This window comes from Haliaeetus leucocephalus, unplaced genomic scaffold, assembly GCF_000737465.1.
Source record: "Haliaeetus leucocephalus isolate CR32 unplaced genomic scaffold, Haliaeetus_leucocephalus-4.0 Scaffold182, whole genome shotgun sequence".
NCBI classification, from domain to species: domain Eukaryota; kingdom Metazoa; phylum Chordata; class Aves; order Accipitriformes; family Accipitridae; genus Haliaeetus; species Haliaeetus leucocephalus.
The window spans coordinates 686,281-699,669 of record NW_010972618.1 but is presented as its reverse complement, the minus strand read 5'-3'; the positions used below and the strand labels follow the sequence as shown (position 1 = coordinate 699,669).

At 42.9% G+C, this 13,389-nt stretch overlaps 1 protein-coding gene across 2 annotated transcripts in view; it reads right to left on the bottom strand.

Moving 5' to 3' along the window:
• SAMHD1 (SAM domain and HD domain 1) overlaps positions 1–13,307 on the bottom strand; it is a 31,390-nt gene extending 18,083 nt beyond the window's left edge. The window contains exons 1-6 of one of the 2 annotated variants that reach the window (XM_010564547.1): positions 13,245–13,307; positions 7,090–7,162; positions 4,882–5,042; positions 2,586–2,701; positions 1,900–1,970; positions 689–844 (exon numbers count right to left, since the gene is read on the bottom strand). In XM_010564547.1, the coding sequence (XP_010562849.1) occupies positions 689–844; positions 1,900–1,970; positions 2,586–2,701; positions 4,882–5,042; positions 7,090–7,162; positions 13,245–13,291 (624 nt within the window). In that variant the 5' untranslated portion in view covers positions 13,292–13,307. Of the gene's footprint in view, positions 1–688; positions 845–1,899; positions 1,971–2,585; positions 2,702–4,881; positions 5,043–7,089; positions 7,163–11,128; positions 11,757–13,244 lie in introns of those variants that run through there. The other variant, XM_010564548.1, reaches the window with a different exon arrangement.
• Between the last annotated feature and the right edge of the window lie 82 nt (positions 13,308–13,389).

Genomic DNA, 13,389 nt, shown 5'->3' with positions numbered 1-13,389 from the left:
GTGAGGAGAGAGGACTTGATTCTTTCATAGAATTGCAAGGATTAATAATCACGATCTCTTCTTCCTTGCCTCTTGAGGCAACACATTTCTTCAAGTCTCTATGTTTGTCACTGCAATAAATCCAAGCATTTTTCTACTGTCATCAAAGCTGATGCGACTCTGGCACTTGGGCCACGCTTTGTATTGCTCATTGACTCATCTCTGCTAGTTCTCAGCTTTGTTATCCATTATCAGCTTGTTACCCCAAACTATCTCCACATTTTCTTCACATGGCCACCTGAAAACACAACCTCCCACCACCACCACCTTCAGGCATCCAGTAAACAGGCTGTTATCCTAACCTGGTCATTTAAGGTTTCCATTAAAAATTCAGTTCTACCAATCTAGTTACAGTGAATTAGGTTCACTAAATATAGATAACATTCTTAAGCTTTCCTCTAATCTGAAGACTTTGAGGTAAGAACTTCTCAGGAAGACATAAGGACATAACAGAGTGAAGCTACCACCTCCTGCCAGCACTCTCAGAAATAAGCACTACACTTCTCTAGCATCTCTTGTGCCAGGATTCTCAGAATTTCATGGGGCTACAAATAAATAACAAAACATGGCAGAAGCAAAAATTATCTACTCTTTCAGTAAAATTAAAGACATTTATTGGGATAACCACAGGAGCAGTACACTGACTCACCGATTTCTCACAAGCAGTTTCATCTATAGGCCCTCCTATTTGTTCCTTAATGAAGTTCATATCCTCTTCCAGGACAAGACCATAGGACTTCATGATTTCTTCTAGTTTATTGGAAGCAATCAGGTGCTCAAACATTTCAACAGAAGCAGTTTCATGCTGTGAAAAAAAACACCCAAACGTTGCATTACAAAGTTTAAGCATCTTTCCTACAGTGTCACAGCTTTCTCCTAACCCAGCAGCACTGCGGCAGGACACCTGGGCATGGTTGTGTCAAAGTGCACCACGTGGGTGAGTTTCTGTTCATTTTGTATCTAATCAAACAGGAAATCACACAGTCTAGAGAGTCCAGAAACACACTCTTCAGCAGAGAGCTGTTAATTTTGTATCTTGACAAACAGCAGTAAGACAGTTACAATGCTAAAAGACAAAATAACCAATTCTGCTGGGCAGGAGATAAACAAGCTCACTTGGGTGATTTTGCTTAGTAATTACAAGCAGAGAGAGGCCTGAAAGGACTGCATTACATTTCATTCACAGCAAACAACCCTTGAAACTCTGTTCAAAGTTTCTGAAAGTTTGAATCACTGTATTAAATATCCTGGCCTTGAACTAAAATCTTAAACTGGAAAGGAATCTCCCAGTTGGTACTTTGCATCTGTAAAATATATTCTAAAGAAAGCTCGCAATACACATTTTGAGGCACAACGCTGGCTCAATATGATCGGTGCCGTCCTAATGAAGTCTGCCTCTTCAGAGTCACACTACAGGCACTGACAAGACTGAGGCATTTCATTTCTCCTCTGTGTCACCCAGCGTGACATCTGCAGGAAGAGGACGTGCATACACAAACCCATTTCATGAAAGTACACAGGAGTTCAAGAGCATTTGCACTTTCAGGGAAGAGATGCTGGTGACAAATATCTGCCCTCACTTCTTCCCACACCTCGTTCTACTTTGCTAGTAAGGCTGCATCTGCTCACGGCCATACTGAGGGGCTGACATTGCCCAAACAGTTAAAGAGAACAACTACGAAATCATTACAAGATTAGAAGACAACATTCTGGTTTCTAATTATGCCATCAAAATGATGCAACAAGAAAAGGTGAGATCATCACTATATTCTCACAAGCACTGGCAGTCTTTAAAGATGAAATTATTCTGCCTTTAAAAATTTCAGTTTTCTATTTTAACTTTAATAGTGAAAAGCCTACCTTCCACTTCAAATCTGGACGAGTGAGTGGAATAAATCTTCCATCAAACATGTGTGAAAATGGCCCATGACCTTAAAAATAAAGATTACACAGGTTTAATCTGAGACACGGTTGTCAGTAAAAATATTTTGAGCAAGCTAAAGATCTGGATTCTCTTGTATTTGACTTGATCTTGATATCATCTGTGAGGAAGATTCAGCTACAGCAAGTACACTTTCCTAAGACACCTTAAGTACTACTGCGCTTAACATAGCCAGTTCCATTACCTACACCACAGGCAAGTACTACAGTAACACTGAGAACATTACTCTGCACCACCTCTGAAGAAAATAAGTAGTTATAAAATAATTGTAACAATTTTTTAAAGGGCTATTAATTTTCACTCTGAAATGTTTTAGGAGACCTGATGACATCACAGAAGAAAGCGGATACTTTAGCCACTGAGGGCAGAACTCTAAACACCATATGGAAACAAGACAAAAAACTAGCTAAGAGCAGTTACAGATTCACCAAGTGGAGCTGCCTCCACAGTTGTACTCCGAACCAAACAGGAACAGACAAATCCCATCTCAGAATATAGCCATGCACTGAGCAGCCCAAAACAGCTCTCACATTCTGATCTCACAGCCAGCTTGTCATCCAGGTTACCTTTCAAAGAGCAATGAGCCATCCTAAGTGTTGCTTACCCAAATCATGACAAAGCCCAGCAATTTCTACACAGAGGATATCTCGCTGGGTTATATCCAGTTCTGGTTGTCTCTCCTTCAGTGCACGAACCAGACATCCTGCTAGGTAGCCCACCCTATTGCAGGTGTTGGGGTGTAAAAAAAAAAAGTGAATATAGTAGTGTTTTAGGCTGAACAGAAAAGGAGCAGTTCACCTATTCTATTTTGTTCTATTAAGTCATACCCCTTGTCTGAGAGAGAGCACACTACAAATACTCAAACCCTGACCTGCAAAAGAATCAGACAAGTTATTTTCTGTAGTAGAGCTTTAGTCATCAGTAACACATTTGAAAGCACAAAGCATGAGATACCATGCCCCAAACATGGAGACAACAGCATCCTGCAGTATTTCATAATGCATAACCATGGAGTAACTGTGTAAGCAAACAGCAGCGCCCTACTGACAGTGTGATCTTGAAGCACCACAGCTTACATATCACCCTTTGACTTGAGTCAGTACAACTGCAAAGGTCCACAACAGTCACCAAAGCATTTTGTTCTTCTTTGAAATTGCTATTTTCACAATAGCTTATGACAATTATTTCTCTTTCTTTCATTAATTTTAGATCTGACATTTTACTGAATGGCCTCTGTTCTCATGATATGAAAACAGCAGGAACAAATATATGGCACATTCTATAAACTGTTTACAAGTGTGTCATGGTTTAACCCCAGCCAGCAACTAAGCACCATGCAGCCACTCACTCACTCCCCCCCCATCCAGTGGGATGGGGGAGAAAATCAGGAAAAGAAGTAAAACTCGTGGGTTGAGATAAGAACGGTTTAATAGAACAGAAAAGAAGAAACTAATAGTGATAATGATAACACTAATAAAATGACAGCAGTAGTAATAAAAGGATTGGAATGTACAAATGATGCGCAGGGCAATTGCTCACCACCCACCGACCGACACCCAGCCAGTCCCCGAGCGGCGGATCCCTGCCCCCCACTTACCAGTTCCTAAACTAGATGGGATGTCACATGGTATGGAACACACTGTTGGCCAGTTTGGGTCAGGTGCCCTGGCTGGGCATGAGAAGCTGAAAAATCCTTGACTATAGTCTAAACACTACTGAGCAACAACTGAAAACATCAGTGTTATCAACATTCTTCACATACTGAACTCAAAACATAGCACTGTACCAGCTACTAGGAAGACAGTTAACTCTATCCCAGCTGAAACCAGGACAAAGTGCTACACCAACTTCCTTTTCTACTTGCCTCAATAGTCCCCCTTGCAGAACACCTTAAAGTAAGACAAGGTTTTATATGATGAGGTAGTACCTTTTATTGGACCAAATTTTACTGTTTTGTGTTTTTTTACTAGACCAACAATCACACAAAGCTCATTTCTTCTATTTTAACACTGTAGAAATCTTCACAATGATAAACAAGTTGAGAACAAATGTCCTAAGTTTAGCTATATAGATTAATCGGACTGTTTAAAATAAAAGGTTGTTGATACCACTGGAGTTTTCAGACTCCTAATGTGAAAGTTTTGTTCATATCCCTCACATTTTTGTCTTTTCAGGTTCACCAGATGCAATCAATTCCAGCTTGCCTCTCTAATTTGACCCTTTTTCAATAGCCATTTGCATCTTGTTAGCATCACCGAGTGGGGACAGAAGCCAGACTTACTCCACAATATTTCAGAACTAACAAAAGCAACTTTAGGCTGGCCAGATCACCTGAACAAAAACCACTGACTAGTTTAATTTCTCTGCACCTTGGGATATACCTTTAAAACAAGCTTAAATTTGTCATTAATCAGCTTCTCTGTGGAGCATGAACAACCTAGCAACACTGTGGGAATCCCCCTGTCCATCACCTGTTTCTGTTTAACTTTTATTACAGCTAACAGCCTGACAATCTGCCATCGACTGCATAAAGCACACAGCTACAAATGCAAACATTACAGATAAAATGGGTTTTAGCTGTGCTGGACAATGAGGGGATTATAACTGTCTGGCATGTCATTTATAGCAGCCCCGGTACCCTTCCCAGGTTTCTGCTTTAAAACTCAAATTTTGACCAGGGAGAACATAAAGCACTGTCTTTATTAAATGAAGTTCAAGGGAACAGCCCATGATCACACAGGAAATCCAGGAACATTTGTGAGACCAAAAATGCCACCATAGCAGTTTTCACCGATGCTCAAAAGACAGTGATGCCCCTTGGCTGGCACTCCACGTTAGTGGAACCAAACTCGGAGAAATCCAAATGCAAGAGATGTGCATGCAAGGCGACATCACCTTACCCTATGGAGTGTTCAAAGCGGTTGTGAGAGGCTCCTGGAAAAACAAAGTAAGTGCCACCCAGCTGCTTAATGTATCGAAGACGCTGAAACTGAGGCGTGTCGATGATACGAACAAGAAGGGGATGTATTTCAATGTGCCCATGAATTGGATCGTTAAAAACCTACAAAAGCCAAACAATAGTGTAATTAACATTTAAAATTTGACTTTCAAAAGAAACAGGCACCAAGGTAAAGGATTCCTAGAATGGTTAGGTATTTGGTGGGAGAGGGGGACTGTTTTGTCTTCTCTTGAAAAAAGCTGTATCCTGCCTACCCTGTATCAAGATTTATCTTGGAGAACTACTTAAGCATGACATCAAAAAAGACAAAGCTGCATATTTCAGAGGGCAAGGGAATTAAAGTCAAAATCTCTAAAAATGTTATCTGCACCTGTGTAATTCCAAAACTTAACACTTGAGAAAACCGCTGTCTTTATTCTGCTATTCCAGTTAAAACAGGATACTGCAATACATGTCTGAGATACCTAATAAGAAGTGTTTGGTTTGACGCTGTTTATGTTTTTTAAAATCAAGTGAAATTTTGCAGAGTGGAAATTTTGATTTACCTTTTTCATAAAAGAAAATGCAAAACCCAAGATAATTGAAATATGAAAGAAGTACTCCCTGATCATCCCTAAGCACATGTTTTAAGAGACATCTGAGTAACTATAGTGACTTACTAGAGAAGATAAACACACACATTTAATCCTTGCCTCAAAACAGCAGATAAAACTGTTACTGAAATCCGGAATAAAACTCCTTAACAGCAATGAAAAGTTAAGAAGCAGGCACTCCTTTATTGCAGTGCTGGGCACATGGGGGATCGCTCCACCTATCGTGTGCACCTGGCTAGTCTAACTATGCAGGTTAAATACACACCTGTTATACATATTCACTAAATTTCTGGAAAATGTTATACATAATCATTAACTTTCCAATAAATCACTAGCATATATAAATGTCTCTTCACGCAGGCGCAGTGAAGGTCTCTGGTGGTCTTCAGAAGCCCTCTGGTGGTCTTCCATAGTCTTCCTCACTTGTCCGCTTGACCTCTCTTAGGTGATTCTGCGTAATACAATTCTCACCATCATCTATACTAGTTTACATAAAAATGCATACTATGTCTATTCTTAAATTTAACCTTTCTAATAATTGGTCCTTCAGTCACACCATCTTATTAATATTCTTATGTTAAAACAATCATTGGTTAATCTCACTTAACTCTACTGATTGGAATCCTCGATAATTAGATCGAGGTGGGAAGGGTAAGGGGTTTCCAAGCAGCAAACTAGTGCCCATAGCGGTTTCCTTAGTTTCCTAAAACAAAACACTACAAACCAACAAATCTTTGTCAAAGTTTCTGTGATTAACTGATTTTAGACAATACTTGAATTCTTATACTTACACACAGTACATTTTCTAAAGTTCCTAAGTTCCTATGACTACATTTCAAACTTAACACTCCCATACCTATGCTTCACAATTTTCTACTTCTTAATCAAACCAAACTCTTTTATATAATTAGATTTTAATTTCTTTATCAAAATATTTGCAACAAAACCATTTTATCACACACATATCTTGGTGTGAGGCACATATTTGCCTCATTATTGAGACAAATAAGGCTTTCCTGTGTTCTCTCTACTCTCAGTCACTGAGCTGACAGGGCTCTAGTGGATGTGCAGACTACTAAGGAATGTGTGCAGCCCTGGCCCGAGTTAAACCAACATACACCACTGTGAGAAACTGTTGGACACGGCAAACAGTGGAAGCAAGGAGGAGTCTGTTAACCCAGACCTGGGGCTAAACTAATAAAAAACCCAAGGGGAGGGCTCTACACAAAGAGATGCAGAAAGGGTGGAAGCTTCTCAACACATTTCAAACTGCTCATCTGCTCATTCAATCTCTCACAACAGCCAGGTGCCCACATAAATCTCACGGATGATGATTTTAACAATTTTTCTAGTTAATGTGGTTTTTCAAAGACCACCCACTATCGAGGAGAAGGGCTCAGAGTTTGCTGCTCTGCAAAGGAAAGGCACCATCACAGCACCAGCTGGCACCACCAAGCCAAAAGGAGGGGAAGCAGAGAGACAGGGAGAGAGACAGAGCTGCTAAGCACCAATGAGGCCCTGGAAGTGGTGCCCTCCCGACTCGGTGCTGGGGCTACCTTCATTACATCCACGTGCTGCTGTCTCAGTTTGTTCAGGCAGGCCAGCACTTTCAGTCTCTCAGCAGGGAGGCTAGAAAGGAAAAAAAGACATTGAGAGCAAAGTTTGCAATGCATTTCCCTTTACAATTTGCAGTACATATGGAATTACTTTAGTGAGTTTATGTTACTCTTATATTTGTTGACCCTTTTATGGAAATACATATTTCTGCAGGTTTTTCAGAAAAACATTGAAAGCATTTATCCTTCTAAAGTCAAGTATAGAAGGAAGAGAAGAAATAGCTACAGAAGTTGCCTGTAAAGCAGTGTAAGTGCTTCTCCCACTTACACAAAACCAAGAAAGAGAAATACCAGGAAATACACAATTTTTTCATAAATTTATTTTAGGGAAAGTCACATTTGGGGATAAGTCCTTTAAATTTATGGGAAAGACAGCATGCAGTGCGTGAAAAACTGACATTTTTTAAGGTTGAAAAATTCCTTAAACTAAAATGTCAAAGTTCAATAAACAATTTCTATAAAAATTTCTTTGTTAGTCAACTCTGTATTAAGTTTAATTTTACCAGATTAACTTGAATTTTACATAAATTAATTTCAATACCAACAGCAGAACCATCAGAGCTTAAAAGATGCTCTAATTTTGTTGAGAATTGATTCTTCTATTTCATAAAGATATTTTGCTGTCATTTTTAATAAATTATGAAAGGTCCACTTCACAAGACACAGGTAAACTTTCAGTGCAGGTACTCTGCTGTAGCCGCAGTAGTCTACAAGCACAGGCAGGACAAGTCTGCAGGGAGAGATAATACACTCTACTACACCCACTTCTATTAACTGTGTCTGCAAGCCTTGTCCTTGAACAAAATGGCTTCAGGCTCAGAGTGACAGCAAACACTTTATCATGAGAAAGTATGATTTGCTACATGATTTGCTACCTTTGCACTCTTCAGCAGTTAACCACCCCGAGATCAGTTTTATATCAGTCCTTCAATTTAAACTTTAACAGAAAACAATACTATAAAATGTCAACTATTAGCAAAAGATACTGCTTGATGCACTACATATTTTCATCCAAATAATTTAATAATTCACAATCCATAAAATATTAAATGCATAGGTCTGAGCTGCCAGTGAGCAGTTTTTGTCTTAACCACTTAGCATCCCTTTCCCTAAGAGGGAGCTCTTGGGCTGCAGCCTCTCCTGCTCACAGATTGTCACAAGTCTTTAGCTGCCCCCACTTGCAAGCAAGATGAAAAGCACCAGTGGTGATGCTCTGACCAGTGTGTTACTTCACATCCAAAGTAGCTCAGTCTGTAGCAACAGTCACAAACTCCCAGATACTTACAAGGGAGTTCCTGAAAGAGCCCACTATTTACAGGGCAACAGAGGCTATTTACACTATTTACAGGGCTAACATCGAGGACAAGAGGAGGAGCACCTGCATCTGCCCGTCCTTCTTCTCTCTGCTAAGAGAAGATGAACTTTGGCATGGTGGAAGAGCCAAGGAACCCTTCTGCGGCCAGCAAACCAGAAGCTTGTACACATCTATCCTTACGCTCCCAGGAAAAGCAACCACCAACTGCTCTTTGAGGTCTATCTTGAAAATGGGACCAAGAATATTCAACTGCTGCTTCTAAGAAACGTGTAACCTTTCTGACCGCAAGTATGGCTAGCTCAGGCAGGACTAGTGCTTGGGCTGGTAACCAAGCATCTCCATCACTACCTTCAAAAACAGTTCAGGGACAGCAAAGTCAGAACCAATCTGCTTCCAGCCATCTATATTTATTTTACTTCTGTGGAGAAGTTGTCTCTCAAGACACTTAGCTAACATGCAGAACCACACCTGGACTAGAGCATCTTTGCTTCAGCAGACTTGAAGAATTAACACCCAAACTTGATGTACAGAGATGACCCCCAGGTTCTTAATTACAGCTGAGGTCTTCAGTGGATATCACTTCAAAGCATGCTAATAATGGAGATCAAACATCACAAGTGTGTTTCTCAACGAGCTGTAATGCTGCAAGAGATACAGCAGCACCACCATATAGTCACACAATAGACCTCAGGTAACAATCGCCCAAAAAGATACTCTGGGCCATGCAAAGTACATGAGGTAGGACTTCATGACATTTTTGAGAAGGTGAGGCAGTGCAAAGCAGCACCCAATGTTAAGTGAGGGACAGTGCTGCTGAATACAGGGCACAGCATGTTGATGTTGATTTGAAGCACTTGATTATACTTTTAAAGGCCACAAAAATTCAGGAGTGAGGAGAAAATTAACTGGAAAATAGCCAGGTACGTAAGGAGGAAGGTGTGTGGGCACCTACCATCTTGAGAAATTACCAGTGACTGCAACTAGAGGAAGAGCAGAGAAAGGACAGCTCTCTACTACTGACAGTACAGTTTATTATACAACTACCTATGCAAACATTGTCCAGAAAGAGCATAGCCTAATGTGCTGCTTTGCTCCAGAAACTCACCTGCAGCAGGGCTGAATTAAACACTCCTAACACAGCTCTCTGCACTGTATGTGCTGGAGTCACCCCTGGGGACAGATTGGTGCTGCACATGGGTGAGAGAGCAGCAAAAGGCATAGGTCCAACCAGGGAGGCTGGGAAGTCCCCGCCTGACATACCACATCACTGCCCTGTGCCTCTTGTAGTCTTGCCCTGCCTCCAGGAACACTAACTTTTGTTTTGGGTTTGGCCTCCAGATGACAAAGCATGCCATCAATACAGTACTGGTGTGAATGATCACCTGAATGTCGCACCACAGACAGCTCTCTATCCTTCTTCAGATAAAAAACAACAGCAGGGGATTTTTCACCTGGTGTCTACATGGTACGACCACCTCAACCAGGAGGTTACACACAAATCATGTACTGGTACTGTGGTTTTCCAGGGCTCTGCAGCCAATACTGCTGGCTGTCTTTGAAAAGGTGAGAACTGACACTTCCCTATGCACTCCCCTCCGCCCCTCCCTGCTTTCCCCACACCCTCCCTCATGCCACAGGTGACAAGGATGAGAAAACCCCTTTCCTACATCCATTAGGAACTTAACTATTCCAGAGAGGTCAACCAGACAGCCCTACTGATCATTTGTATTTAGCATGCAGCATGCCACACAAAACATCCACTTCCAGGAACACGAGATCGCATGGGAAACCCACAGCGCTGTCTCCAGGCCCTTGTCATCCCAAGCTCTGTCTGCTGAACGTCCAGGGGTGGCAGGGAACTAAACATACACATTCATTACTGACCTGTCACAGAGAAATTATGAAAGTTACTGTAGGACACAGTGTGCAGCAGAAAGATGCATGCAAAAGGGATGATTCTTTAGCGCAAAGTTGAGATGTTTTTAAAAAGCAGAAGGCTTTAGCAATTTCTCATCCAACTCGCAACATTTTTCAGCTGAACAGAAACAAGATGTCAGATCTCATTGAAGGAAACACCTTACAGAAGAAAACCCACAAGCATGTCATTCCATACACCCAACACCATCTACTCCCCATACTGACTGAAAGCTCTTCACAGCTGTTTGACTCTACTGCCTGTACCACATGCTTGGAGGGAGTTCCTCACTACCCCGTCCTGCCTGCCTACATTCAGCACTAACAGAGCCTGACCGACAAGTTTCTGATGACCCACAGAGCAGCCTGCAGATGTCCAGTGTGTCTGAGCGTTCATATGGGCACTTGATGCTCAGACAGCCAGTGAGGTACTAAAAGCAACCAGCCTTCTGGTAGTCTCTAAACAGAAACTATACATCTGCTTGTTATTTCAATTAGACAATTACTTTATACTTCAGAAGCAAATAAAGCCTTTAGCTGCCTTCCTCATGATACCACACCATTTCTATCTGCACACTTCAAACAGCTGCAGTTAAAACTCTTCTTCCAAAAAAACAAAAATACCTTAATGACTCCTGCCAACATCTTATTTCTGCCAAAGCACAACCCTTCTGCCTTGTCATCTTGAGCCACGCCAGCTCTTCTTTCTCTACCAATGGTCACACCCAGATGCCTGGTCTTTCAACTCACCCTTCACAAGTTGCGAGCGCAGCCAGGATGTCTCAATATAATAGAGATGAGGCTCTTCATCCTCAGCATGGTGTTAGCTCTAACAAGTTTTCAGCCAAGGAGCCAACCTGCACATTAAAGTGTGCAAGTATGCAAAACCCCCAGCAGACAAGCACAGCTCTGCACTTGTGTACGCCTGCCAGATAACCACACTCCAAACTGCCTTAGGTCCCCTAACCACAACATTAGCAAAGAGCTTGAGCGGAACAGTTGGGTTTTGAGAGACATTTGAAGGAAACAGCATGAACAAGGTTAGCAAAGGAGTAAAGAAAAGACATTTAAAGATTAAAAAGTGCCAGGAAGTATGTGGTGAGCAAGCAGGCTCACATCCCAGGAGAGCTGAGCAAACCCAACCCCAGTGGGGCAGAGAAGGGGCAGCAGGGGCCATTCAGACACATAGGATGACAGGATGCCTTTATACTCTCTTCTGTTTCAGAAGAGCAAGAAAGTATATTCACCACCAGAAGAATTACAAGGTTTTGGGGACCAGTCATTTCCTTCACTGCTGGGAACAACCTTTACATGCTTTAAGACAGCATTCAGCTTTCCTGTGCTCGTGGCAGCTGACCATTACCGAGCTGGGAGTAAGACTTAGCCAGAATGCCCACTCCCCACAGCCAAGTGCTGTGACAGCTCACACTGGCCACTGAACTCTGCCACTCGCCCACAGGCCTGTATTCTGTCAGGACACACAACAAAATCTCTTTTCCCTTAACAGTCCACCCTATCGTAGCACACGCAACAAAGAGCAAAGTCCCAGCAACTGTTGCAAGATTAAAATTTCAAGGCCTGGGACTTCTCTCAGGGAGAGGGGTGAAACGCAGCCTCCGCAAAGCAGAGCCTACTCATTATTTTAGAAGTTTTTACTACTGTCATTACTAGAATCAGAGCAGCATTAACTTTACACTGAGAATAAAGTTCTCACCAACCCCCCCCGAGTTTACACCAGTGTTCCTATTAGCACTTAAAAGGTTATCATGCTGCTGGTGGTATTTTCATGAAAGCTTTTTAAATGGATTTTTTCCCTTCTCATGGTTCCTGGGCAACTAGCTGGATGGCGGTAGCTGTGCTGCGATCAGCAGGGGAAGTTGTAATGAACGGGTTAACTTTGTTCATGAAATCGAGAAGGGGGAAGAGACATATTGAGAGTTAACATATGCCTTGTGTAATTAACAAAAACTTGCTTAAGTGATGCGTAAAGGTCACGGGAAGAGGGCAATAGCTATAACTTACTAGATAAGGGGGAAAAAAGCAATGGCTATAACTTACTAGATAAGGAGAGGAAGGACAACAGCTGCAATTAACCCAGACTGTATTTCTCCACATCAAAAGACATTCTACATCAAAGGATACTCATCCTTGAGAAAATTTACCGAATCTGCATAGTAACAGACCTGCACAAGTGAAGAAAGAAGAAGCAGGACAAGGCGGAGACTTACAAGAAAGGGGTACATGAAATGTATATAAGGAATGTAACGGTAACATAAAGTTGCGGGCCTGTGGCGGAGCATTGCCTCCCCAGCCACCCAGCGCTGTTTTGCTCTCTTATCGCTTGCTAATAAATTCGATTTTTTTATTCAATACAAATTGGCTCCTCCAATTTGTCACGAGCGTTTATAACAAAGTGGTAAACTGTTCTGAAGGATCTGAGACCAGCCACACAGAGCCCGTCCCGTCACGTACACCTGCTCCGACTGTCCTTACAGCCAAGCTCTCGGGCATTAAGGGCAGAAACGGGACAAAGCCATCCTGTTAGGTCAGGAAACGTCTTTCTCCAGGAGCTGCGAGGCAGGGACCGTCCTGCAGCAGCTCCCGTGACCCCCGCCCCCTGCAGGGACCTCACCGCCCTGAAGCCCCTCGCTAAAGGTCCTCCTAAAAGTTCTAAAGAAGGAGCCATTCCCCAGGGCGGTGGGGAACCCCCAAGAGCCGGCCACACCTCCCAGAGCCCGGCCAGCACCGGAGGACCCGGGGGCTCACCCAGACCGGGCGCGGGCCGCCTCATGGGGCCGAGAGAAGGAGCCGCCTTCCACCGCCCTTCCACCCTGCCGCCGCCCGGGCCCGCGGGGGCGGCTCTCACCAGACGCGAGTGACCTCGAGGGCGCAGGCCGGCAGGTCCAGCAGCATGCTCCCGGTGACTCCGCTCTCTGCGGGGGCAAGCACAGCGTTAGCGACGGCGTCCGGCCCACCCGAGGGGCTGCCCGACCGACCCGAGGGGCTGCCCG